Source organism: Cotesia typhae, unplaced genomic scaffold (genome assembly GCF_013202065.1).
Source record: "Cotesia typhae breed Kobodo isofemale line unplaced genomic scaffold, CoteBio_Ctyphae contig_22, whole genome shotgun sequence".
Classification (NCBI taxonomy): domain Eukaryota; kingdom Metazoa; phylum Arthropoda; class Insecta; order Hymenoptera; family Braconidae; genus Cotesia; species Cotesia typhae.
The window spans coordinates 1,711,521-1,738,504 of NW_027423728.1; the positions used below are offsets into that span (position 1 = coordinate 1,711,521).

Below are 26,984 nucleotides of genomic sequence, written 5' to 3' on the forward strand. Positions count from 1 at the left end.
TAATACTGAAATTTTCAACATGAAAGAAGATCTGTAAGAGATCTTCCATGTTGTTGAATCAGCCATTCTTAACCTTTTATTTTCGTTTTCTTAGATTATTTGAAAAGTATAGTACGCTTTATTCTTTTCAGATATATTTTTGTTCGAAAAATTGAAATATGAAAAGTTTGAGATAGCTAATATTAAAGTTACAAACGACCTTAAAATTTTTTCAAATGAATTAATGCATAGATTGTAAAAGACATCAGTTTCTTTGAATTTGCGTATACAAAGATGTTTTCAATTATTAAACAAATAATTATAACTACCTTATATAAAACTTTACCGGTTCATATTTTTATTGTATGAAGACTACATATCATAACGGTAACAAGGATTACGTCATTTCAAAGTAACATGGTTACATAATAGTGACATAGCAAATTAATGTAAAAAAACCTGGAATTTTTTTATGCAGATAAAAAGTAAAAACGTTAATTCAGTAGAAAAATAATCATTGTAATGTAAATAAGATGTAAGAAAACTTTATAATTTGTTATGCCATTTCAAAGTAATCTTGGGATGTAAATTTTAAGTTATATTGATTATGAAAAAAAAGGTAACTTTGGTCATAGTTATAGACGAATTTTAGATCATTTTTAAAGTCCTATAAACTTTTATAAAATAAAATTTATTTTATATTTATTCTTAAAAATTTTAGTCACTTTGTTTAATTTGAAATAAAACTATGAAATGGAACATTACACCGAGGTATTAAAAAAAAAAAATTGTTTTTTTTTTTTCTAATATTTTTTAGGTCAAGAATGCGATTCTTACCGACGAAATCTATTGTCCTCCTGAGACATCTGTGCTTCTAGCCTCTTACGCAGTTCAAGCCAGACATGGTGACTTCCAAAAAGTTATTCATATACCCGGTTTTCTTGCCAATGATCGTCTTCTTCCTCAACGAGTTATGGATCAACATAAGATGAGTAAGGAAGAATGGGAAAGTTCTATCACTACATGGTGGCAAGAACATCGTGGAATGCTTCGCGAAGATGCTATGATGGAATATCTTAAAATTGCTCAAGTAAGTAATTCAATTTTAATCTAACTATATCTAGAGGTTTTATAATTATTAATTATTAATTTGTATATTTTTCAACTATAAGGATTTAGAAATGTATGGAGTAAATTACTTTGAGATTCGAAACAAGAAAGGAACTGAGCTTTGGTTGGGTGTGGATGCTTTAGGCTTGAACATCTACGAAAAAGATGATAAATTGACTCCGAAAATTGGTTTTCCCTGGTCTGAAATAAGAAATATTTCATTCAATGAGAGAAAATTCATTATTAAACCCATTGACAAAAAAGCACCTGACTTTGTTTTCTTTGCACCAAGAGTAAAGATTAACAAGAGAATTTTAGTTCTCTGTATGGGAAATCATGAACTTTACATGCGCAGACGTAAACCTGATACTATTGATGTACAGCAAATGAAGGTATCATATCATAATTCAAAAAACTTTTAACTGAATTTATTACGTTCATAATTGATAAAATAAATTGAATTAAAAATTTTTTTATTATGATAGCTTTTTTAATTATTGTTTTAAAAACTATTTTGATTGAGTTGAGATATGTATTATTTTGAATGGTAAGCCAATATTGTAGTAAAAATTTATATTATTATTTTAATCAGGCTCAAGCTCGAGATGAAAAAATTGCTAAACAACAACAACGTGAGAAATTACAACTGGAAATAGCAGCCCGAGAACGAGCAGAAAAAAAACAACTTGAGTATGAAGAAAGACTAAGAAGTATGTCTGAAGAAATGGATAGGCGGCAAGCTGAATTGAATGAGGCTCAAGAAATTATAAGACGCTTGGAAGATCAACTCAAGCAGTTGCAAGCTGCTAAAGAAGAATTAGAAGATCGTCAAAAGGTAAATTAATTTTATGTTTTTGTTTTATCAATTTTAGATAAAAGAATACAATTAATGACGTGATTTTTTTAATATAGGAATTAACTGTTATGATGGAAAAACTTGAACGTTCACAAGAAATGGAAGCTGCTGAACGTGCTAAATTAGAGCAGGAAATCCGAGCTAAGAGAGAAGAAGTATCACGAATCCAACTAGAAGTCGAAGTTAAAGATGCAGAGGCTAGACGATTACAAGAAGAAGTTGAAGCTGCTAGGTATATATATTCAGCTTGATAAATCCAGCCTGATTTTTATATACAATACAAACGAAAAATATAAATAAAAAAAATATGCAGAATTGAATATTTGTTAATTTGAAAATCAAGTGGTTTATTATAGAATGAACCATATCAATATCTTTTACATATAAATTAATTTTTTTATAAATAATAACTTGATATTTTTTATATTTAATTATTCAATTTTTCTAAATGATTTTAAATTGTTGTAAAATTCTTTAGATTACGTCAGGAAGAAGCAGATAGAGCATTCCAAGCAAATTCAACTCCTTATCATCATCATGTCCAAGAGAACGAAGATGGCGAAGATGAAGGTGAGGATGAACAGCCTCACAATGATGCTACTAAAGATTTAACAACTGATGAATCGATAATCGATCCAGTTGAAGAGCGCCGTACACTCGCAGAAAGAAATGAACGTCTGCATGATCAACTCAAGGTAAATAATTCTATTGTTTCTACTTTTATTTTTTTTATTGTTATTTTATTTTTAAATGATCAATATCTAAATTTGAATATATTTTTTCAGGCTTTGAAGCAAGATCTTGCACAATCGCGCGATGAAACTAAAGAAACGACGATGGATAAGATTCACCGTGAGAATGTACGCCAAGGACGCGATAAGTATAAAACACTACGTGAAATTCGCAAGGGCAATACTAAACGTCGTGTCGATCAATTTGAAAATATGTAAATTAAGACAAACATTAAGTAAAAAAATCCAAATGCTATAAAATACTTTTAACTCTGATCTGTTTCATAATTATTTTTGTATTTATTCGAAAAATAGTGCTTGTTTTAATGTAAGACCTAAAGGGCATATCAAAGGAATCGTTCTTCAATTTCATATAATAATATTTAGTTTGGATCATTTAAGAAATGGTGTAAAATTTACTTTAGATACTTTGAGTATACGTTCTTATATTTTTTTAAATATTTTCATTTAATATCAAGTTATGAAATATACCACATTTATTTGAATGGTAATAAGCGAAAGGATCGTAATTAACATTTTTATTAAAAAACTTCCAATTTTTGCAGTAAATGAACAATGTTAACCCTGGTAAACTATTGGCAGAAATGTCATAAAATGATTGTAATGTTATTGTTTATTACTGTCTATTTATACACAGAAAAATTTTGTATTTGATGTTCATCATACATTTGGCCAGATTGAGATTGTAAATTTACCAGGGCAGTTTTAATTTACAATTAAATTATGTATTCTTTTTTTTTTTTTTTTTTACATATTTTATATTTGTAATATAGTTTTTCAAATGAAAAATAAAAAACGGGTTTAGGCTAAAATTTCTCAAAAATAAAAAGATGTAGAACTATTGCAAATATCAAAATTAAAATTCATAATTTATATATATAAATATTAAACGGCATCATATACTAACAAATACTTACCTTTACGAGATGAAATTTTCCAATATAGCCCTGGTGGCATTTATTGAAAATACTTGAGTATTTTAAAATCGCAATAACTCATAATTTTATATTAAATACACTTGTGGCCTTTTATAATACATAATGTCAAATATAATAATATAATTTCATCAAGGTGATGGCTGCGCATTTAGTTCATCTATGCATTGTTCAATCTTTTTTTTTTATTTCATGAATGAATGGAAGAGCAATATTGAAACGAATGAGAGCGGAAGAAGAAAATCTGAGTAAATGTAAAAAGAATGTATACAAAAATAATGATATAAATATTTCATATATATACATATATATGTTAATGCAATTTTCATGAAGCATTTTTTATTAGATATATGAAAATGCACGAAATAAATGGAACGTATTTCATAATTCAAATTATAACTTTCTTAAAACTGCCATTTTATTGTATTCAAAGAAAGACAATGGAAGGTATAAAATTGATTTATTTTGATCGATGAAATACTTTAAACTCATATAATTATTAATCATTCTAGGCCGACAGTTCTTAAGAAAAACCTAAAAATATTTTCAAATAACATTTTTTTTTTGTTTTATCTCACTTTGTAATTTTATTGTTATCATAAAAGCAAATAATAAATCTAACTTTAAAAAAACATACTCAAAATTCTTTTTTACTCAATTGTTATTATTATTTTTTTCCAAAATTTCTTTTTTTTTCCGAAATTAAATAGAAAAGGGAATATCAACTGCTTTGATCTTGTCCAATGCTGTTCATAATCGACAACACATGACAGTTCTATATTAATAAATCTTACAAGTCATAGGACGTTTAGTATAACTGTGAGGAGATATCAGGATACCTCTACCTCGATGAAGTAAGAACATGAGCAAGAAATTTTCAGAAGAAAGGCAAAATTTTACTACCACTAAATATTTGGATACGATAGTTGGAACTTAAGCTTATAAAAGTGATCAATTCATTTTTTCTTCTACAATTTTGAATCAATAAGAAATCACTTAGGATTTCCATAAATTTTGAGTTAACAATTGTTATTTGCTTCAACTGAATTTAAATTAATTATGACCTTTTTTTCAAGTTCCTACTTTCAGATCCGTAAATTGTCAAACTTCGAAATCACAAGAAGCTGTTCCGAGTATTTGCAGGTCGTCTTTGTATCTGCCTTTTTTTGATCATAAGATATATTTAAAACAAATTAATTAATCGAGATGCAGTTCATGACAATCGGCCTATCATTCAAATCTAAATATTTACTACGCTTTATGACAAATTTCATCTCGATTGGAAGTGTACTTATAATTAGTTAAAACGTATTAAACATTATTAATCTACAGATTTATATATTAATTAATCTGTAGAGTTTATAATCTTTGATACGTTTTAATTAATTATAACTACACTTCCAATCGAAATGAAATTTGTCATAAATCATAGAGAATACTTAGATTTGAATGACAGGAAGACTGTTAAATTTATTTTGAATAATAATATCTAGATAGCGTCAAAATAATTATAGATAATTCATACCTATCTAAAATCATTATTTTTTGTTAATAAAATTTATCAATTGATTTATCTAAAAATTTAGAGTATCATCTAAGTATTAAGGCTCTGATAATACTTACATGATACTTTAATTGGGTCGGATTGGGTGTACATTCCTAAGTGTGCCGGCAGCAGCTATAGCCCATTGCCTTTATGCTGTGTTGCAACTACTATAATAGTGCATTTGAGAATGTACGCTGTATATAAAACTTTTAAAGATTTTTTTCCAAACTTTTAAGTAATAAATTCCTTACAGGTGAATAAAGTTTTAAGAAATTAAAAGGAAATTCTTTCGATTAAATAATAATTCATTTTGATGGTAAATCTTGACAATTCATCAAAGTCATTCACTTACATATGTCATTTTCATTCGACAAGCCTGACAAAAGAATTTGCTTCGAAAAATCATATAGTTATTTTAATAATATTCAAAAAATAAAATCCGATTTTGAATTATCAGTAAAATTTGCAAGTGATAAAAAAATTAAAAAGTCCTGATTTTATTTTTCTCATTACTTAATACAAAAAATTTTTACTAGGATTATTATAAAGCGTCCGCAATGATTAGTTACATAATTTTTTTTAAAAACTATATTTAATTTGATTTTCATGAAACTGAAATTAGCAGACGTCTAAAAATCTTTGACTTTTTTTTATTAATTAAATTAAAACTCAAAAGATATTTATAAAAAATTGCACATAAAGTTTTTCAAGTTTTTTATAGGTGAAATTTTTTTTTAATTGTTTAATTGAAATTTTTTGAATAAAAAATTTCTAAAATTTTTTAAATGTCGGCTAATTTCACCTTTATTGATTTTCAAATTTAATCGAAACGTTTTTAGAAAAATACAATTTCTGAAAACACATTAAGAACTGCCTAGCCTTGATACAAATTTGAAGTCACCGCTCAATTTACCAGTGATATCACATTAAACATATACATATACAACATACCGAGTATGTAAGTACTTACATACAGACATATAACAGTTTCTTGGTTTCTTTCGTAGAGGCATGATATTTATTTACATCAATTGTTGTAAATAGCTGTAGTTTTCAATCCTCATATATCGACCGAGTTCGTGCTTATTAAAACTTATATCAAAAGGTAAGATTTGTGGGAAAAAAAAAAATTTTGTTAACCTTAAACAATGATCCTCATTAATAACAATAGTCTCCAATAACATTATTAATTAATGTCTGTTATAAGATTTTTATTTGTAAATTGCAACTCAAAGGTTAGTTTTATTAAGTGTATGTAAAACATCAGTGTGTACAAATAGTTTTTTTTTTTTTTTTTTTTTTTTTCAGTATTGATTGAATGAATATTTTAATTATAAATTATTAATGGATCCAAATTTCGAAGATGCTAAAAAGTCTGCTTCCAAAGCAATAGAATATGATGGCGAAAAACAATTTGAAAAGGCTTTGAGTTGGTATGAGGTTACTATTAAATTTCTTCATAAGTCACTCACTCACACTAATGTGTCCTCAAAGCTAAGTGAATATCAAGATAGAATCAAAGTTTTAAGAGCACTTGGTAAATATAAATTTTATTCATCATATGTTAACTAGATGTAATTTTGCTTCTCATAGAGAGCCATAGGTCAGTTTTTTCGTGTAATTTTTTTTTTTTTTTTTCAACTTTAAATTGATAATAGTACTTACGCACTCGTAACTGATAATAAATATATCTATAAATATAATTGTAGCAAACGTCTTGATTTTTGAAAAATGTATTAATTACATACTTATAATAGAAATAATAATAAAAAAAAATGAATTTGGATATTTTTAGAAACTTCCAGTGCAATTTTTCTTTATAATCAGGTTTAAAATTACTTCAAAACCCAAGTATTTTTACTTGTATGACCTCTTATTAATCAAAAAAAGTAATTGAATTTCAAAAATTAGTCGACAAAAAATCATGATACTTTTTCAACAAATTAACTGAATCGAAGAATGCATTGTTGTAAACGCAAAAAGAAATTTAATTACAATAAATCTATAATTCCGTTTTTATAAGATATTTTACAATTTCAAATTGTTCAGCTGAATAGTTAAAAAGTTATTTCAAAATACACGTCATACTCGCACATGCACATACATTTGTAGGTACAAAAGGCTTTCAAGAAAAAAAATCGTCCTGAAACTGGTTCGATAATAATTTAAAAAATTGCAAAACCTTTAAAAAAATGTAAGAACTTTTCTGTTTTCTTAATTTTATTAGTAATGTAATGGTATAGTTTTTTTCATAAAAAAAAAAAAAAAAATTCAAAGTAGGGAAATTATATACTTTTGAATTTTTGATTTAAATAATTTTTTTTAATTCTTTCAAAAAAGTTTTAAAATTATTTGCGTTTTTTTTTTTTTTTTTTTTTCTAGACATTAATTGGTTAAGTAACGATAAAAATACCTGAGTTGTAAAATAAATCAACAGAAACAGATGAATGTTTACAAACTAATATCATAAAGAAGATTCGATTAACGTAAAATTGTAAATAGATTTTTTTGAAGAGGATTGAATTTCTTTGTAGAAAGAATTTCTTTGTAAAAAATGTTGAAGAATGAATATATTTTCAAAAACAAATAGATAAAAATGCAGTGATTAACCTCCATAAATGTACACAACATTTTTATTAAGTGTTTTAATTCACAATATTTTTATTTTTTATTTTAAACAATATTTTTTATATAGGTGCTTTTTGAAAAGAATAGTAGTCGATTCTTTCTGCTTATTTTAATTGACATCTGTCTCCATATCAACAGTTACTATAAACAATTATCCTTACTGTAACTATGGACAGCAATTTCCATATCTTCAAACTTTTTATCATAAGATATTGTTGTCTAAATATTTAAAAAAAAGTTTTTATGTCAAAATAATTGAGATTTTGTTACAATGTATCTTTATTTTCGTCTTCATGTACATATCATTTATTGGCCTTAGGTAATAACGTTGAGTACGATAAACTTCAGTTAAATTATTGTATTAGAAAAATTTGACAAAAAATTTTTAAATAAAACAGAAGATTATATAGATTTTTTCTTTTGGTTGAACTTATCACAAAAAAATTAGGAAAACGGTTAACCCTGAAAGCCATTCCTTCAACTTCCCGCTAAATCCATACCTAGGCGCTTAAAATTGCACTGATGATGTTTTTGAGCTCTTCAAGCTCAAAAAAACAATTTATGTGTTATTTTGAGCTATTTGAGCTCAAAGAAATAGCTTTTCTATGCTTTTGAGCTCATCGAGCTCAAAAGTCTGATAGCAGTTTCATAGAACACTATTTTTTGAATTTTCAAACTGCACTAACTTTTGAATGAATCAATCGATTTCTACACAATTCGCGGCATTCGAGGCAGTTTTTTCAATCTCATAAAAAATCTTTGAGTTTGAATTAATTAAATTAGGAATTTCAGAGTAACTCCGAAAAAACAACTTTTTCGGTTTTCTTTTGTTCACGATATCTCTCGTACGAATCGACCGATTTTCACGTTCTTGGCGACGATTGACGTGGTTTTTCAAGCTTAAGGGCAGATTAGTTTTTGAAGTTGATCAATAAAGCCGTTAAAAAGTTATTCCAAAACAAAAATACTTTAAAAAAATTTTTTTCGGATTAAATTACTCAAAATCTATCGGTCCGAATCGATTCAAATTCTCAGGAAATCTTTAGAACGCCGCTTAGTAGGTTCCGATCGGTTAAGTCGTTTAAAAGCTATAAGTTCATAAACTATAAGCTTCTGATGGCCTTAAAACGTCGAGATCTGATGAAAATTCAATTTTTGGAAAATGAGGTGAAAACAATTACTTCCCGATTTTTGAAAATCTTCGATTTTCTTAGCGGGAAGTTAAAGATTCTTCATTCTTGTATTTTTTACATATAATAAAACCTAATAAACACAAAGGGAATATTTTACTTTCTTTTAATCTAATTCCCAATAAAAATTAAAAAATCATCCAATTAAAAATTATTAATCCTAATGGTAATTAATTAATAATTATGATTGTGATTACTATCACTCTCTCTTTATTATTTTCATTTGAAATTAGTCAACGATGGCAAAAAAAATGTATCAGAATCAGAGAAAGGATTACAGAAAGTTAAAATTATTTTCAAAGAAGCTATGGATGCTGATGAATGGGGATGGAAAAATATAGCAATGATGCTTTATGCGGATGCCGCTGAACTTGGTCTAAATATCGTAAGTATATTATAATTATATAATAACTTTTTAGTTTTGTTATATTGTATTTAAAACTCTTATGTAGAAGAAGCAAATCGACGATGAAAATATGAAGGAAAAACTGACAAACTTAACTCAGCGAGCCGTAATCAGGGCTGAAGAATTGGAAGAAATCGACAGGAATAAAATATTCGATCCTTTGCCTTTACTTCAAAATTTACCTCCTGTTCCTGAAACGATTCCAGCTTCTCCAACAACTTCTGTTAACAGTTCGCCCTTTTTTGGTAAATCGCTATTAAAAGACTGATTTTAACCTTAAAATTATTTTAAAAATGAGTTGACTTGTTTACCAGGCAATACTTCACCCGAAAGGTCTCGGAAGCCTTCACTTCACCGCGGAAGCAGTGCTCATCTCAAGGTTACTGGAGGTAGTGGCAATTACACAGAGGAAGAGAAAAAAGTATTGTTGGCTACATCTCACATAAATGACAATGAATTCGTTCCATTTATGAGCGTCGATCTTGGAGAGAAATTTAAATTTTCTACGGTATTTGTGGACAAAGATGGTCTATTAGAGCTTGCGCCAAAACAAAAAAATAATTTCGCTAGATGGGCAAGACCAAGAGATATTTTTTCTGACCCAAAAATGCTAATGAACAATCACGTCGATTACTTCAGTATTAAACAAACGGTTGTTTCTGATTGTTCTTTTGTAGCATCTCTTGCCGTTAGTGCTCAATATGAAAAAAAATTTGGTAACCGTCTTATTACATCTATTATCTATCCTCAGAATTCTAATAAAGCTCCTCTTTACAATCCGTATGGAAAGTACATGATTAAACTTCATATAAACGGAATACCAAAAAAAGTTGTGATCGATGATTTATTACCGGTCGGTAGTGATGATCAGTTGTTATGTTCATATTCAAGCAACCGTGGTGAAATCTGGATTTCTTTGTTGGAAAAAGCATATATGAAAGTCATGGGTGGTTATGATTTTCCGGGGTCAAACAGTAATATTGATCTTCACGCCCTTACAGGATGGATACCAGAAAGGTGGGCAATTAGAGTTAATAAACCAGATTTCAATGTCGATGAATTATTTAAAATTCTCCTAAAACGTCTTCATAATGGAAGTGTTCTAGCGACTGTTGCTACTGGTGAATTGTCTGATTCAGTATCTGACAAAACCGGTTTAGTTCCTACGCATGCTTATGCCGTTTTAGATGTTCGACTTGTTAACGGGAAAAGGCTTTTGCAGCTGAAAAACCCTTGGTCACATTTACGATGGCGTGGAAATTTTTCCGAGCATGATATTCATCATTGGACACCACAACTCAAACAAACTCTTAATTACGATCCCGAATCAGCATCTCAATATGATAATGGTATTTTTTGGATTGACTATGAAAGTATTTGTCGCTTTTTCGATGTCTTTTATCTTAATTGGAATCCAAAACTTTTTAAATATACTTACTCTATTCATCAAAGATGGAAAGCAGGAGTAGGACCTATTAAAGATGCTTATAATATATCAGACAATCCTCAGTTTTCATTGGAAATTCAACAACCAAATATTTCAGGTGCTATATGGATATTGTTAACTAGGCATATTACTGATATATCAGACTTTCGACAAAATCAAGAATACATCACTGTTTTAGTCTATAAAAATAATGGAAAAAGAGTGTTTTATCCTCATGATCCACCGCCGTATATTGACGGGGTAAGAATAAACAGTCCACATTATTTGACAAAGATTAAATTGAATCCTGAGAGTGAATCTAAGTACACTCTTGTTGTTTCTCAATATGAAAAAATGAATACAATTTACTACACTCTAAGAGCATATGGAACATGTCCGTTTTCTTTAAAAAAAATGTCTGAGCCGTACAAATTTGAAAAAGAGGTATTTTTTTTTCTTCTATTGCTTCACTGAATATTTCGTGTAATTAATATTAGCTAATACCTGCTTCAGATCAAAGATGGTCAATGGAAAATGGAAGATAAAACTGCTGGAGGATGCGGTAATCATCCAAGCACTTATCAAGATAATCCGCGTTATCAGATTAATTTAGAAAGTATTCACAACAATAATTACCTCTTGATAATTTTAAAAGGACCAAAACAATATCAAATTGGTTTTGAAATAATATCTGTAAATAATACAAATATGCCGTCCACTTTTCAAAACAAGACTTCAGGACCATTCAGGTTAAGAAATACTAATTACCATTATTAGATTATTTTATCATTATTTTACGTCTGTAAAGCTAGCATTGTCCAACATTATCAACGATTACTCGAAAACTAATTACAGTAATAAATTTAGCACGACAAATCAATTCCGTTGCTAGAACAGTTTTTGAAATACTGATGTCAATGTTAAACTGTGGCAATGCCAACAAAACTTTACACACGTTATTATTTTTCTCATAGTATTAATGATTACACAATAATATACAAAATGGAAAATATTAATATTTAATTTCAGATCTGGGTTTGTGAATTTAGAGCTTGAAGATGTACCGGCAGGCAGTTATCATATTATTCCAGCAACTTTTTTGCCAGGCCAAGAGGGGCCTTTTTTCTTAACCATAAAAGCTTCATGTGATTTTGAAATTTTACGAATTCATTAGAGAATATTAATTGATATTGAAGAAATTTTATCTATTCATTTTTAACAGAAATCTATACAGTTTATGAACTTAAAATATTTTTATATTGAAACTAGTGCATAATTTTAAATTTATAGCTAATAAAATTCTTTTAACTGCATAAGAATCATTCCTCACAAAATAAGCTACTTTTTAGGTGACAGCTTGAAATTTTTTGAGAATTTTTGGATCACATGTTTCTGGAATACGTTTCTTTAAACTTTGTTTTATCTTTTGAATGCTCATAGCTTAAAAAATAATATGATTTTAAATTACATTATTGTCTTTTATTTTTAGTCTAATAAAAGAAAAAAAGATTTTTGTTCAGATGTATGCTGTGACGATTTTTTTTATAAAAATTTTTATATATACAAAATTTTTTAACATAAGTCTAATTCAATTTAAATATCAAAATATTATCTAGTCATTTTTTCAGTACATAGTCATTTTTAAAGTTTTTGAGTACATTAAAATATGAATTGCTTTATCCTCTCTAAAATATTTCTTACAATTCACAAAATCATGAAAGCGAATACCATAGTTCACTTTCATAAACAATAAAAGAAACATGTATTTAAAAAAACTACGATGACAAAAAAATTGAAGCTTTAAGATGAACTGTGCAGATCTTTGATTGACTTTTACGATTAAAAGTTAATTAAAAAAGTAAAAAATATCGAAAATAAAAGGTTATTTTTTTTTTTTTTAATTTTGAATTAATGTTATTCTTAAATTAGTTTACCGATTTAGCTAATCTTCACACTAATAAATAATACGTAAAATTTCTACAAGTTTGTTTACGATGTGGCTGTGATTTCATTGATTAATTTTTCGATGATAACCAGTTGTAATTTTTTTTTATACTTTTGATTATAAAAAACTTTGTCCTGATTTGTAAGTCCCATAAAAATTGTGTTTCTAGATTTCGTATGTATTTTAGAGGATACTGCTTCTACAACAAACAAATAATAAAAATTAAATTATAAAAATTTTTTCCAAAGATTTTGAAACTAAAATCTCAGTTTACTGTTTGAAAATACATTTGTATTTTAAAATCTTATTGCATTTTTTTTTAATTGTTGCATGTTTAATTTTTTTGTTAAAAATATAATTCGATCCAGTTTTTTTTAATCAATTAATTGATTAAAACAAATTTTCTAGTTTTTCTTTTCTTCGTAAAAATCAACACGCGTGATCATGCATATGATCGTGCATGATGGTGTACAATCATATACTCAAACATGTACTTTTCAGCTTGCGTAGTTGTGCACGATCAGGCGTGACCATGCATGATCATACTCAATCATACTTGACCTTGTATAAACGTATACTGTGAGATCTAAGAGATCGTGAATGAGCTTGTATGAAGGAGTATGGCCTTGTATGAATCTTACAAGAATCTTGCTTGATCAAATTTGATTGTGCATAGTTCAAACTTGACCAAACTCAATTAGGTATGACCATGTGTGATTGAGCTCAATAAGTGAGAATGACTCTACCTGATCAGTGATCATATACGGCTTTTTATGATCATTCCGAAACAATACTTTTTTTTTTTTTATAACTATTAGTTGTAAAACAAATTGAACTTTTTCGTAATACATAAAATCAAATAAAAATAACTTTTTAGTACTTATACTTGAGGAAAAAGAGACTTGAAGTTTGAGTCAGTGTATAAAAAATCATAACATAAGAATAATTTTCTTATCGAATTTTCAAACTTTCAGAGCATTACGAATTAAATTCATAATGGTAGCGTATCCTGGTATTGATTTTGGTCACGGAAAAAGCTATCATGCATGGTCATGCTTGACCAAGCCCGATCATGAATGATCGTACAAAGCAATATGCAGTCAAGCAAGTCCATGCTCATTTATTCTGTTTAATCACAAATGATCAAGCTTGGTCAAGTATGAATCATGTATGGCCGTTTAATGGCATGTACAGTCATGCATGATAGTATCTACTGTGTTAAACGACTTCATGCATGATCAAGTGTGTTTTCGTAGAATAGCTTCTGTTCTTTATTATTAATTCCGTAATCTCGTAGTAACTATTGTCCTCAATTCAACACAGTAAATATTATTTTGAAAGCGTAATTCTTAATCTTACTAAGCTTCAGCATTGTGTGCATTAATATGTTAATTATTAATAAGTATAATACATCAAGTGTACTTGTTGTGTGACAACTTTACTAACTGCCATCAGTGTCTTTAGATTCTTCTGAAACCAACAATCAAATCGAATATGAAATTTAATATTGAATCAATGACTTCATACAACAGTATTCATCCAACTTATCAACACACTGAACAATTTGAAAATAATATTGAGTCTTACCGTGATGGTACCCAGTGGTTTGGTATTTTACTCGCTTTTATATCTGGTGCTTTTTTTACTATAAGTTCAGGTCTTGTTAAAGCTGTTAAAAATGTAGACCCTATGGTCCTACTTGGAATTCGTGCAATTCTACAAATTATAACAACAATTTTGATAGCTATTCGACATGGGAAAAACCTTCTGGGGCCGAAAGGATCCCGGCTATTGCTCAATTTTCAAGTAAGTTACAATTAATATTGTACTCTGTTGGGATTTATCAATGTAACTAACATTGTTGTTTTTCATTAATCAAGTATATTTTTCAAAGGGAATAGTCGGAGGAATGACTTTAGCATTGCTATATTATAGTTTTAGAAAACTACCTCTTGGTGATGCAACTACCATTATCTTCAGTTCTCCTATTATCGTTTTAGTGTTATCATTTTTTTTTCTTAAAGAACCATGTGGGGTTTTGCGAATCTTCGTAGTGACTACACTTTTTACCGGAGTTATTTTAGTATCAAGACCTCCGTTTATTTTTCAGGTAATATAACAATCATTTGTAATTGTTTAGTTTCACGGTCAGCTGGTTCTTTTGACATAAAAAATCGAAAAATTAACTTATTCAAGTTTTTTTTTTTTTTTTCTTATTTTGTTCTTCATTTCGACGGATTAATAATTAATGACTGTGAATTTAGCAGAAATCTGATAATTTTTTAATAATTTATAAACAATTTATTTGTTACAGAAGAAATAATATAAAAAAATGCATATGGAAATTTTTACAAGTTTTTTCTATGCAATTTTTTAGATTTTTTTTTACAACCATTAATGTTAAAAATAATCTAAAAATTCTCAATAATTAGCTGTCTGCTGAATTCATCCTCATAATAATTAATATAATTATAAAAAATAAGTTTTTCCATTGAAAAATGAAAAAATTTATACTGTCTCATTGTTTATTGAAAATTTTTAATCATCAATTTTTCTTCAGAAAAACGGAAAACTGAACAAATTAAAAAAAAATGTTATATTATCAAGTACAAAATTTTCATGAATTTAAAAAAAAATCGTGAGTTTTAATTATTAATCAACAATATGAAAGTGATGCAATAATCATTTTTTTTTTTTTTTTCATGGTAGACATTAAAAATAGAAAAATTAAAGAAATTTTTTTTTATACGTCCATTTTTTTCGAACTTTTACAATTTTGGATGCGATTGAGTAGAATTTAATCAAATTTACAAATCCTATTTGATCACCTTCAAATTGTTTATCAAAATTCATATCATATCATTTGTTTTTTTTCATTTGGTCAGTTTTTTATGATTTATAAGAAAAAAATAATAAGATAATAAGATATATATGCAAAATTTAACGAATTTTTAATGAAAGATTCAGTAATCCGTAGTGACGAAAAATAAAATAAAAAGCATCGATCGATAACTCATATTTTTGATTTTTTAAGATCAAAAAATCAGTTGATTATGAAAGTAAACAATCACCCAATTATTCTAATTTGTTATAATTGATGAATAATATAAAAACTTTTTCATCTTTAACAGATTGATGAAACAGAATCTTATGATATGATGGGTTACATTTGTGCTATTGCAGCAACTTTCTTCACAGCATTAAACATTGTTATAATGAGAAAATGTTCAGAAATTCATTACTCTGTTGTTGTTCTCAACATTTCAATGTGGATTCTTGTCTCATCTATTCTATTTTTTTTCTTTGTTTCGGAAGCTCATCAACATATCCAAGCGTTTCCACATGACTGGATTACATGGGGTCTAATACTTTTGGTTGCTGCAACAGGACTTTGTGGTCAAATACTAGTCACCAAAGCTTTAAAAATCGAAGGAGCTGGTAAAGTGTCTGTCACACGTTCTCTAGACATTATATTAGCGTACGTTATTCAAATATACTTTTTTGGTGATATACCAAACTCTACCAGTATTATTGGTGCAGTTTTGATACTTGGTGCTGTTATTACAATAGGATTTGAAAGAGAAATTTATGGAATTTGTGATTATATACCTTGATGTAAATAAATTTAATAATTAATGTTGTGATAAAAGCTTATAAATTTATATAAAATTTTTCATGCTATCAAGACATCATGTGATATTTCTTTTAATCCTACGCAGATAAATCAGTTCTTAAAAACACTCACTACTAAATATTAATATGACATATTTATTGAGTATAATACGATTTAAAAAAAAGTTATATTCTACACTTTGGGCGTTAAAGATATTGTTTAAATGTAATCATTATTTATTAAAACAAAAAATAGAATAATACAATTACGGATTACTAAAAATTGCATCGTCATACCGATTTCGATAATTTGTACAATTTATTAATTAATTAAATTAGAATTTATAAACTATTTTGTTGTTATTAGTAATATATTTATTTAATGTTAAAGTGACAAAGTTTTCATACACAATTTATAATAATTTTTCAATTTAAAGATCATTCTATAAATTATATACGACTGTAATCAACATTTCTAACTTAAACAATAAAATAATATTTAGCTTAAAACTCTTATACATGTTAATATTGACTAAAATTCTACCATAAAACATAGATAAATATTTACTATTGATTACTTCTTTTAACATTGTTTGTAAAATTAAAATTAGTTACAAATTTGTGATTATATTACAGCTCAAGTAATATACATTGAACCGTTTTACTTTTCTAATAGTTTTAATTGTTGAAAATATTTTTTTTATTTTTTTTTTTTTTTTTTTTTTTTTTAAAGTATATATTTATTAAAGCGATTTGGTATAAAAGATTTTTTTTCTCAATACTTAAATGTCTACAGAAATTAATTACTTTCTTTTTACTACTATAAATTTTTGTGTATTAGTCAAGCAGTATGTTATCATGTTCAAGCATTCGAAGTTAAAAGTTATGAGAATCTTATGTACACATTGTTTTTGTCAATAATTTCGACATCAATAATGATTGCTTCTTTTTATTTTTTCAAATCATTATTCACTATACAATTAAGGCAAACTTTTATTTTTTAATTAAAACTAATTTTTAATTCAGCATTGAAATAATTTCGAATCTATCATTTTATTCATGATAAAAATAGTCATTAGTATCACGTTAATAATTGAAAGAATATTTGACACAAATTTACAATTATAAATAGTATAAAAATGCGCAAACAAGATTATATTGCTTACATTAACTTTGAATTTATCGTAAATTAAATTTTTTTCAATATATATTATCAAACGGAATGTTTGCAGTGCTACCCGTATAATATTTTTCTGTTAATTTATGAGAAAGCAATAAAAAAAAACTTGGGGAAATTAAGAAATGTTAAAATTAATTCAAGTGAATTAAAAAATAACTAAATGAATTTAATAATTCTATGAAAAAGTAAAGTTTTTCTTTACATAGTATCTTATATTATTATAATTTATTCATTATAATTTTAATTATATTTTATTATTGTTAATATATATCAGATTTTAACTTAATTTTTCAAGGTTAAAAAAAAATAATATGCAAAGAAATATGTTTTCAATGTTTTGTGAGATTATTTAACAATTGATTGATGATTCTTCTATTAATCAAAGTTAAAGAAATAGGAGATATTTCGTTAACTTATCTATAAATCATTACACAATCAATATTTCTCACGTTACTTCGTGCATATACCTCTCAATTCAAGACATCAAAAGGTGTTTTTTAATCTAAATCCGCTTATGAAAACTACTTAGTTACGTGTATCTATAATTGAATCCTTGTATTTATTAACAAATGTACAAGTTATTTTTTTTTTTGTTATTTTATTCATAGTAATAATATATTGTACTCATCGTAACATTATATATTTTATTATATATAACTATACACATTTATTGTATGTAGATTAGATTAAAAAAAAAAAAAAAAATCATACCTTTTGAATCTATAAAAAATTAATAGTTATTACAAACTTTCTAAATTCTTATTGTATAAGAGTTTTTAACATTAAGACTGTTTAGAGTAAGAGAAAAAAACTTGAATTTTCGTTTAACAAATTTACTAGTAGGTTATAATTAAAAAATAAAAAAAAAAAAAAAAAGAAAAAGAAAATAATTAACCATTGAAAAATCGTTAAATCAATAAAATAACGAGCAGAATTTAATTTTGTCCCCTAGATCTTGATAATTTATTTTATTTATTACTTCAAGTGTTCTTCTAATAATTTCAATAATATATGTTAAAAAAAAAAAAAAAAAAAACAGACCTTTAATGATAAAACTAGTGTAGATGAAAAATTTAGAACATTTTTACACATGAATTAAATCAAATGTGTATAGGTACGTGATTTAAAAGTTCATTACGGCTTGAAAATACAGCAGCACACATTTCACACGTATACTCAATAGTATCAGGGATAATAGTTTCAGGAACATCTTCACTGACGTTTGACATAATATGTTGATGCTGTGTTGTCGATTCAACTTTTACACTTAATTTAACGTTATTTGTCAAATTTTCATCGTGATTGACACCATCCAAGTCTGGAAGTATTGCTTCATGTTCTTCTTCATCTGCAATGACATTAGCTTCAAATGCTACTTCCATATTACTACCATCTATTTCAGGTTCATTATAGATGGTGGATGGCGCGTATTCTTCATTATTTTTGCTACTGATTTCTTCATGTATCTCTATATCTTGAGGTTCTTGTTTTATCGTTACTTGTTTTACTGAACGTCTTCCAGGTCTTCCTTTGACAACAACTTTTTTCTTTGATAAAGATTCTTGTTTACTGTTAACATTTTCGAGATTACCATTATTACTTTCATAATTAATTGTTATATTATTGGGTGCAGCAAGCATTTCCATTTTAATATTTTCTGGACTAATCGATTGTACTGGTGGCGTAATATCATCTGATGAATCTTTTGGCTTTGGAAATGTCGCAAGAGTAACTTGAACTTTACCATCACTGTGATAACTGACATTTTTCGTTCTTGGGCGATTTCTCTCACCACCAGGGAAAATTCCAAGTTTGTGTTCAGTGGGTATGACTTTGGGAGTTCTTGTGACCATAGTTTTAGTTTTCTGGCCTTTTTTAGCTCCTTCTGTTCCTAATTCAACAGGTACTCTTGTTTTTTGAGTATGTATCATTCGCGGCCGACCAGGTTGACCTTGTAATTGAGTTTCACCAACTTTTTTCTCGTCTTTTTTCAATTTTTTTTTCGTAAGTCTTGTTTTAGCTGAGCTTAAAGTCTTCGAATTATTAACAATTGAATTAATATTCTGTAAAGAACTTTCAAAACTTTTTAAAACATTTTGATAACCTTCCTCAACACTTGAACGATTTTGCTTATTTTTTCTCCCAAGTTTTCTTTTTGTATTATCATCAGATTCAGAACCAAACTCTAATGTATTGAAATTTTCATTTGACTGTGAGGTAAGAGCTGGTAAAGGTGATTCATGAGACTTGAGTTTACGTCTACGTTTATATTTTCTTGGTCCAACTTGTGGTTGCCGACGAAGTGCTGTATTATCGTCACAATGTTGGACTATATGAAGAACGATTTCTTCAGATGTACCAAATAAATTGTTACATACTTTGCAAAAAAATGGCGTTAAGCTTCCGTGATATTTAGGATCAGGTCCCGAATGATGTGCACGAACATGTTCTCTAAGAACAACACGTTGATTAAAAGCTCGAGGACAAATTGCACAACCGTACGGTTTTTCACCAGTGTGAATTCTTTCATGTTTTCTTAATGTACCACCATCAGCAAAAGCTTTCCAACAAAATCTACAACCATACGGTCTTTCACCAGTATGAATACGTAAATGAATTTGCTGAGAACTGCGGCTACCAAAAGTTTTACCACATTCCCGACATGGAAATGTTCTTCCACCCAATTCTTTATTGTGTGAATGACGATGGCTAACAAGAGCGCGCCCATCAGGAAATTCTTCACCACATTCATCACAAGCTACCATCTTATTACGATGTGATACCATATGTCGCCGAAGCCGAGCTTTGCTGTGAAAACTTTTTCCACATTTAGTACAACCAAATGTTTTATCAACGTTGTGAACCCAAGAATGTTTTAATAGGCTTCGTTTATCTTTGCATGTTTTACCACAAAGTGTACATGTATTTGGTGGAGCGTCATCAGCATGATTTTGCCGTAGATGTTCTGCAACTTCAGCATCATCACGACATTTTGCACCACAAAGAAGACATCGACGACTTGGTGATCTTGATGCATGAAGTTCAGCATGTGCAAGAAGTGCAAGTGCCTCTTCAAACCATTCTCCACAAACATTGCAAACATGATGTTGGTTTGATTCTTCTTCTACTTCTTCCGTTTCTTGTTTAACATGGATTTTACGATGGCGCTTTAATAGATCAATACGATCAAATGCAACAGCGCATACATCACAATAGAATTGTCCAAATCTTTCGTCATTAGTGTAAGTTTCATTTATGTCGTAATCAATATCACTCGATGGAAGTCCATGTTTAACTCGCATATGCTCACGAAGTGCATTGGGATCCCAAAACATATCACTACAATTGGAACACTCATAAGGGCTATCGCCAGCGTGAAATCGGGAGTGTGATGCTAAAGCTTTTTCACGAGCAAATCCCATTCCGCAGTACTGACAAACATAGGGTTTTGTAGGATCAGAAATAGGCCATCGAGGAGGTTGAGAATCTGTCACAATCAACGACTCTGTCCAACGTGAACTCGAAGCTTTTGAATTTGCGCCCCGTGTTGTTATATCATCTACAAAATGCAAGTCTTCTTCGACGTAGTCATAAGACTTTCTTCCAAATTTATCCAATTTAGTTAAAACATCAGGACTCATATTATGTTTTGCAATAACAGTTGCATTATTTTTTCGCTTTCTTGGTACAGAAGATTGAATCTTTTTACGACGACCTTTCATAATATCATCATCATCTTCTAAAGCAAGAGAATCCTCGTCATTCAAATCATCATCGGAACCTTCACGAGGTGGTGCATATGCATGTGTTTTCAAATGATTCATTAAATCAGATTTCCTTACATAACGTGCACCACAAAGATTACAACTGTGCGGTCGATCATTTTGATGTGTTGTCATATGATTCATAAGATTTGCTTTTTTGCGAAATCTTCGGCTACAGAAATCACACGGATAAGGTCGTGTATTGGTGTAAGGATCTTGTTCAATCGGAATCTCCATATCATCATATTCTAATAAATTGTCATGTGATACTTTTGTTTCTGGAATCTCAACTCTAGAAATAAAAAAAATTTAATAAAAGTTAATAAAAGTGAATGTGTTTACTATGAAATATAATAATAATTATAATAAATAACAAACCCATCATCTGGACCCGAGCGATCCCAGTTATCAGTGATGACTTCTTCTGTGACTTGAATATTTAAATAATCGTGCCCTTGATCTTCTTGTGGCATAATATAAATAGACTCTATATCATTCGATTGTGGCACCATTAATATTTCAGTATCCGATGGTAAATTATGAGCTGATGAATTTGAGTCAATTATTGTTTGAACTGTCTCTTCAACACAAACTTCTTCACAAGCTCCAATAACCTCACCATCTTGATCGGTCAGGTTATCTTCTAGATCACAAATCACTTCTTCATGGATAACATTTCCAACATCTTCTTCCCAGTGAAGGGTTAAATCGCCTGAGACTTCCATCGTGTCTTAAATTCTTACTTATCGACAGGTATCAACTAAAAAAATAAAAAAATAATAATAGATTATTTAAACAAAAACTTAAACATTCAATGGCAATTTATCATCGCATTATAAGTTTTTATCGATATATTCACGAAAATATTAATATTTTAGATAATTAATAAAAAATCAATATAGCGAACTTTTTTTGAATAAAAATTTTGACATTTACGAGGTTATATTATTATTATATAGGTTATGATTACAACGGTTTATTATAGGGATACAGTTATTGTAAAGATAAGTTGCATAATGTTCACGGCCGGCGGTGCACCACGGGATGGCGGCCAATGATCCACTAACACGCTCTCTCTCTCTCTCTCTCTTTAAGAAAAAAACTAATTCACACACTTCCATTGTGTAACAATTTTATCGTCATAATAATGAACCACATTCTCGGTGGTTTTGAAAAACATAGATTTTTATTAAAAATTTACATACGTCATTACTTTTAATGTTTTTACTGCTGTATCACACCATCATTTTAACAAATCGCTGCCGATAATTACATCGGCGTTTTGAAATCTCCTTACGAATTAGCTTACGAGTTTACAGGTCACTTGGCGGTGTAGGCTTTACTAACGATTGAATTACACACATAATATTAAACCTAACCAAAAATACTTTATCAAAGAATTAAAAGTGTAAGCAGCGCAATATCAACCTCACACTTTTGTTTCGTTTGGTGGGGGATCTTTAACTTAAAAATAATAGTACAAAAAATGGTTGACACGCAATGGATAAGAAAACGGCGCCAATACACGCACTAAATAATTATTCACTCGACAATATGTACACCATCAGTAAAATTTGGAAGATGGCCATTCTGAGATAAAAGTATTACGAATCAAACTATACTTATTGCACGGAAAATTTTTATTTCGTGAGTTCTCAATTTCTAATACTTTATAATAATATTATAAAACTTCGTACTTTCGTTGAGAAAACTCTGCATTCACAAATTGTTTAGTAATTTGATCGGGTTGGGGTGACATTTTACCCAATGTTATGTCCTGCGAGGTTACTAGATTCGCTGATGACACCTCGTGGACAAGTGGGTTGTTTATTGTCACGCGGGATTTGATTTTATAATTTAATTTGAAATATACTAAAAAAAATACTGATTGAGATTGTGTGGCAAGGTATGATTTTTAAATGATAAAAGTTCAATTGAACTTTATGTTGATGTTTATTTAAAAATCGGAGAGATGGAGTGAATAGTTACAGCTCTCGGGGAGAAGTGAAGTCACAAAGTCTCAACTCTGACTCCTCAGCTTCACTTTTCCCCACTATGGTTACACGTATACACTTATACTATTGCTAGAACTACCCTTATACATAGTGCGTAATATACTATCTTACATGTACTTATATAAACTTACTTTTATATAACACTTATTATTTATGTTATTTAGTTACTTAAATAAAGTGGATAAATAAGTTATTATTTATTTATTTGTTGTTAAATTCAGTTCAAGTGCCTTGTTTTTTAGAGAACAAGAGACCGTTGACTTTCCACACGTGTCTTTTATGGCTTTTCTTTTAAGGACTTGAAGTTGTCAATGTGGCAAGGACATGTTCTGTGTTTACTCGAAGATTTTATGGTTTTTCAGAACCTAATACTACATTCCTTTGTATTATTTTCTTGAGATTAAAGTTTCTCTTTCGAAGACACGTGTGCACTCAACGACCAAACTCAGTAATTAAATCAACTATTAAATCAAATAGAAATTCTAAATCTATATAAAATATAAATATAAATTTAAATTATAAATGTAACTAATTAACATATTCAAATTCTGTTTTATCTGACAAGTAGTGTCACCTGCCAGATGCAACCCAAAGCATTATAGTTATTGCGACATAACACCAATAAGACTGGCAACTTTTTTTAGTGTAGTTTGGCAACTGTGAAATGCCATGGAAAAAGTAACTAAAGCAATCATATGTTTGTGTGTATTACATATACAAGCTTGTCATACGAGTTGTGCCTTTTGACTTGATCGCCAACTAGTGGTAAAAATGTTAATGTCATAGAATCGTTCGTTTATCTTTTTAATAAATTTATTATTTTTTTAGTAATTATTGTTAATGATTATTAAAACACAATTCTCCGTTCAATGTCTACTACCGTGCACTGAAACCATGAACAATTTAAAAAAAAAGAAAGATATATTGACATAAAAATTTCAATAACTTACAAACAAAAATATTAATGAATTAAAAATTATTATTTTACACATTACTTTTGATAAAGACTGATCAATAAATTATTATCATTATCATTAAATTATAACTTTTGTTGTTTGTAAATTAGCATCGTTTTGAACTTCATTTTGGAAGCTTGGTTTGTTAACCTTCAACTTGTAATAAAGTGGCGCCATACCTGAATGTGAACATACAGTGCACTTGAGCATTGAGAACCAAGAGTAACCACAACTGGTAAAAAATTCACTAGTTAGTTAATATTCAGCTTGGCATTTATCCACTTTTATAATTTAGATGATGAAAAATATGAAAATATATCATGTAAGCAAACTATTCGTAACGTGATTGGTCAAATATATCATAAGCATGAAAATATATGCAAACCCGAAAATCAGGCGCGCGCTTGCGCGCGCAAATTTGAATTCTAGTAAACGTAAATCTAGAAGGATCGAAAAAGAAGATAATATTCTCTTATTTTTTCTTAAATTTTCGATTTGGATTTTTTATATTTTAATGATTCCCAGTAATCATGATTTTGTAGTTTGTTTACATTGGAATTATTTTGGTTAGATTTTCTAACACACCTGAACGAACATTCAACAGGAATAAACAGAAATTAAATGGTTTATTTCGAATATTCCTAACATTGGTTTTCTCGCTTGCATTTTTTGCATACATTTCCGGTTTCTGTTATCCACAAAATAAATTATAGAAAGATAAGGCAGGGGTACAGCTGTATTCCGAATTTCTCAGCTCAACGCCACCTTTATTCCAAGTTTTAGTCTTAAAAAAAAAAAACAAAAAAACTACTTTACTCGATACTCGCACTGCTCGAACACAACTATACTCTGTGTCAAGTTTACTCAATACCAACTTTACTCGGTGCCATGTCGTCTCAGTAATATAATAGAGGAGATACTTGGCAAAAAAAAACAACTTTACTCAAAATTTCTTTACGCAAGGCCATCTTTATTCAAAATCTGAATTTTCAGCATAAAATAAAAATGACAACTCTACTCTATTCTTTCATTACTCAATAACAGCTTTATTTCAATCCAACTTTACTCAAAACTCACTGTACTCAGTGCAATCTTTATTCAATGGTATAGCGAGAGAGACAGCGAGTGCTGGTAAGGAAGATATCTCCAATAGCTCTCCATTACCGTGGAGCACTGTATGAATTTTCCTAAACTATCTAAAGATACAGTAAGATAAGTATTTATAATTTAAAATTATGTGCATATTTGAATAATTATATACTTATCTCAAAACAAGTTTTCATTTCAAGTTGTTTCCAAATATTTTTATATGAATTAATTTCAATATGTAAGTGTCATCATTATTTAATTTCAGGTTCTGATTATTAAATAATTTTCTACATAGTTACCTAAAATTATCGATGTTTTAAGAATAATTAACTGAAAAGACTAGTAAAATTGCGAAAATAATTATTCTTTATTGTAATGTAATTAAAATAATATGTAATTAAATATGGAATTTGAAACTACTGTCGAGTACAGATGTAAAAATTAGAATTTTTAATAAAAATATTAATTTTTACTCATAACTTTGGAATGTAGTAACTTATCGAGTTTCTGTAAAATGCATCTGAAAGCCCTTGAAAAACGCTTCGATTCACTTTTTTCCAAATCTTTTTTAATCAATATTTACTTAGATTTCTACTTACGTTAAGTGAAATTTTCTGTTGCATTCTTTTTTTTTTTTTTTTACTTTTATCCAATTGATATATTAGTTTGGTTACTTGCTGTTCCCTATTTTCTATGTGTACAGTAGAATACTTTATATAAAATATATATCTCTTTGTAATATTTAAATGTGAAATCTACTTTGATTTCGGTTGCCGAATGGCCTTTTTTAGATCCACCAAGCCACCCTACTAGCATTCAGCATGATCATATACCGTCATTAAGACTGTGGCCAGTTTCCCGAACGAGATTCCTTGCTCGGCGCCAGGTTCAGGACGATTTTGATGCACTCGCGGCAGGGCCATCAAATCAACAGACATTAAATAATGAATTTACACGTCGCCAGAGGTATTTCGTAACAGAACCACTCGGAGCGGAACCGTCAACTCCATCAGCTCATCACACATCTGATGGATTTGGCAGTAGGGATGAGAGTATTGACCCTCAGTACGACGATGATCATGACACTCTAAGCGTATCATCAAACTTGAGTGAATTCTTAGATGGTTAGTTGAATTAACAGTTGTACATTTGTAAACATAAGAAAAGATTATAAGCTTTACAGTTTATATGCGTTATAAGCTTGCATTTTATAAGCTTTATAAGTTTCTACACATTTTATCTCAAATTTATTGAGGAATGTATATTTTTTAGTTATTAAGAGCAAGTGTTCTGAAATAAAAAATTATATTTATAACATTTAGATTCCGAAGTCATCCCAATCTATAACGACGAGCAAGCTGATGGACAACCAGCAGTAAGCAATGAAATTATTGTACATGCTGAAAGCGATGCAAATTTGCAACCTCCTGAGAATGATGGAATTGTGCAACCTGCTGAAATCAATGAAAATGTGTCACCTGCTGACAACGATGAAAATGTTCCACCTGATGAAAACGATGAAAATGTGCTACCTGCTGAGAAAGATGAAAATGTAGGGGCATACGGACGGAGGAACCGGGCTCGCCGGAATTTTG

The 26,984-nt window shown here is 28.6% G+C and overlaps 4 protein-coding genes across 9 annotated transcripts in view; 3 read left to right on the forward strand and 1 right to left on the reverse strand.

Moving 5' to 3' along the window:
• The window catches only part of Moe (moesin), a 28,596-nt gene extending 24,571 nt beyond the window's left edge, over positions 1-4,025 (forward strand). For all 4 annotated transcript variants that reach the window (XM_074238335.1, XM_074238334.1, XM_074238333.1 and 1 more), the window contains 6 exons: positions 797-1,069; positions 1,152-1,481; positions 1,682-1,924; positions 2,002-2,177; positions 2,424-2,640; positions 2,731-4,025. In XM_074238335.1, coding sequence (XP_074094436.1) covers positions 797-1,069; positions 1,152-1,481; positions 1,682-1,924; positions 2,002-2,177; positions 2,424-2,640; positions 2,731-2,895 — 1,404 coding nt within the window. In that variant the 3' untranslated portion in view covers positions 2,896-4,025. The remainder of the gene's footprint in view (positions 1-796; positions 1,070-1,151; positions 1,482-1,681; positions 1,925-2,001; positions 2,178-2,423; positions 2,641-2,730) is intronic.
• Positions 4,026-6,193: 2,168 nt separating this feature from the next.
• On the forward strand, positions 6,194-13,009 carry LOC141524566 (calpain-7). Its single transcript, XM_074238558.1, has 7 exons — positions 6,194-6,413; positions 6,487-6,715; positions 9,230-9,381; positions 9,449-9,647; positions 9,717-11,272; positions 11,342-11,577; positions 11,858-13,009. The coding sequence occupies exons 2-7, from the start codon at positions 6,523-6,525 to the stop codon at positions 12,000-12,002; spliced, it is 2,481 nt and encodes an 826-aa protein (XP_074094659.1). The 5' UTR covers positions 6,194-6,413; positions 6,487-6,522; the 3' UTR covers positions 12,003-13,009.
• A 196-nt stretch (positions 13,010-13,205) lies between these two features.
• On the forward strand, positions 13,206-17,159 carry LOC141524577 (solute carrier family 35 member G1). The gene is made up of 3 exons (XM_074238586.1): positions 13,206-14,579; positions 14,668-14,883; positions 15,905-17,159. Exons 1-3 carry the CDS (start codon positions 14,268-14,270, stop codon positions 16,385-16,387), a joined length of 1,011 nt encoding a protein of 336 aa, XP_074094687.1. The 5' UTR covers positions 13,206-14,267; the 3' UTR covers positions 16,388-17,159.
• A 1,086-nt stretch (positions 17,160-18,245) lies between these two features.
• On the reverse strand, positions 18,246-23,043 carry LOC141524565 (uncharacterized). Of its 3 annotated transcripts, none has more exons than XM_074238557.1 (3): positions 23,027-23,043; positions 21,708-22,089; positions 18,246-21,621 (listed from the first exon to the last, which is right to left on the reverse strand). In XM_074238557.1, exons 2-3 carry the CDS (start codon positions 22,052-22,054, stop codon positions 18,666-18,668), a joined length of 3,303 nt encoding a protein of 1,100 aa, XP_074094658.1. In that variant the 5' UTR covers positions 22,055-22,089; positions 23,027-23,043; the 3' UTR covers positions 18,246-18,665. The 3 variants fall into 3 exon arrangements, with proteins under 3 accessions (XP_074094658.1, XP_074094657.1, XP_074094655.1); XM_074238556.1 differs by lacking the exon at positions 23,027-23,043 and adding an exon at positions 22,543-22,998; XM_074238554.1 differs by lacking the exon at positions 23,027-23,043 and adding an exon at positions 22,535-22,997.
• Positions 23,044-26,984: the final 3,941 nt, after the last annotated feature.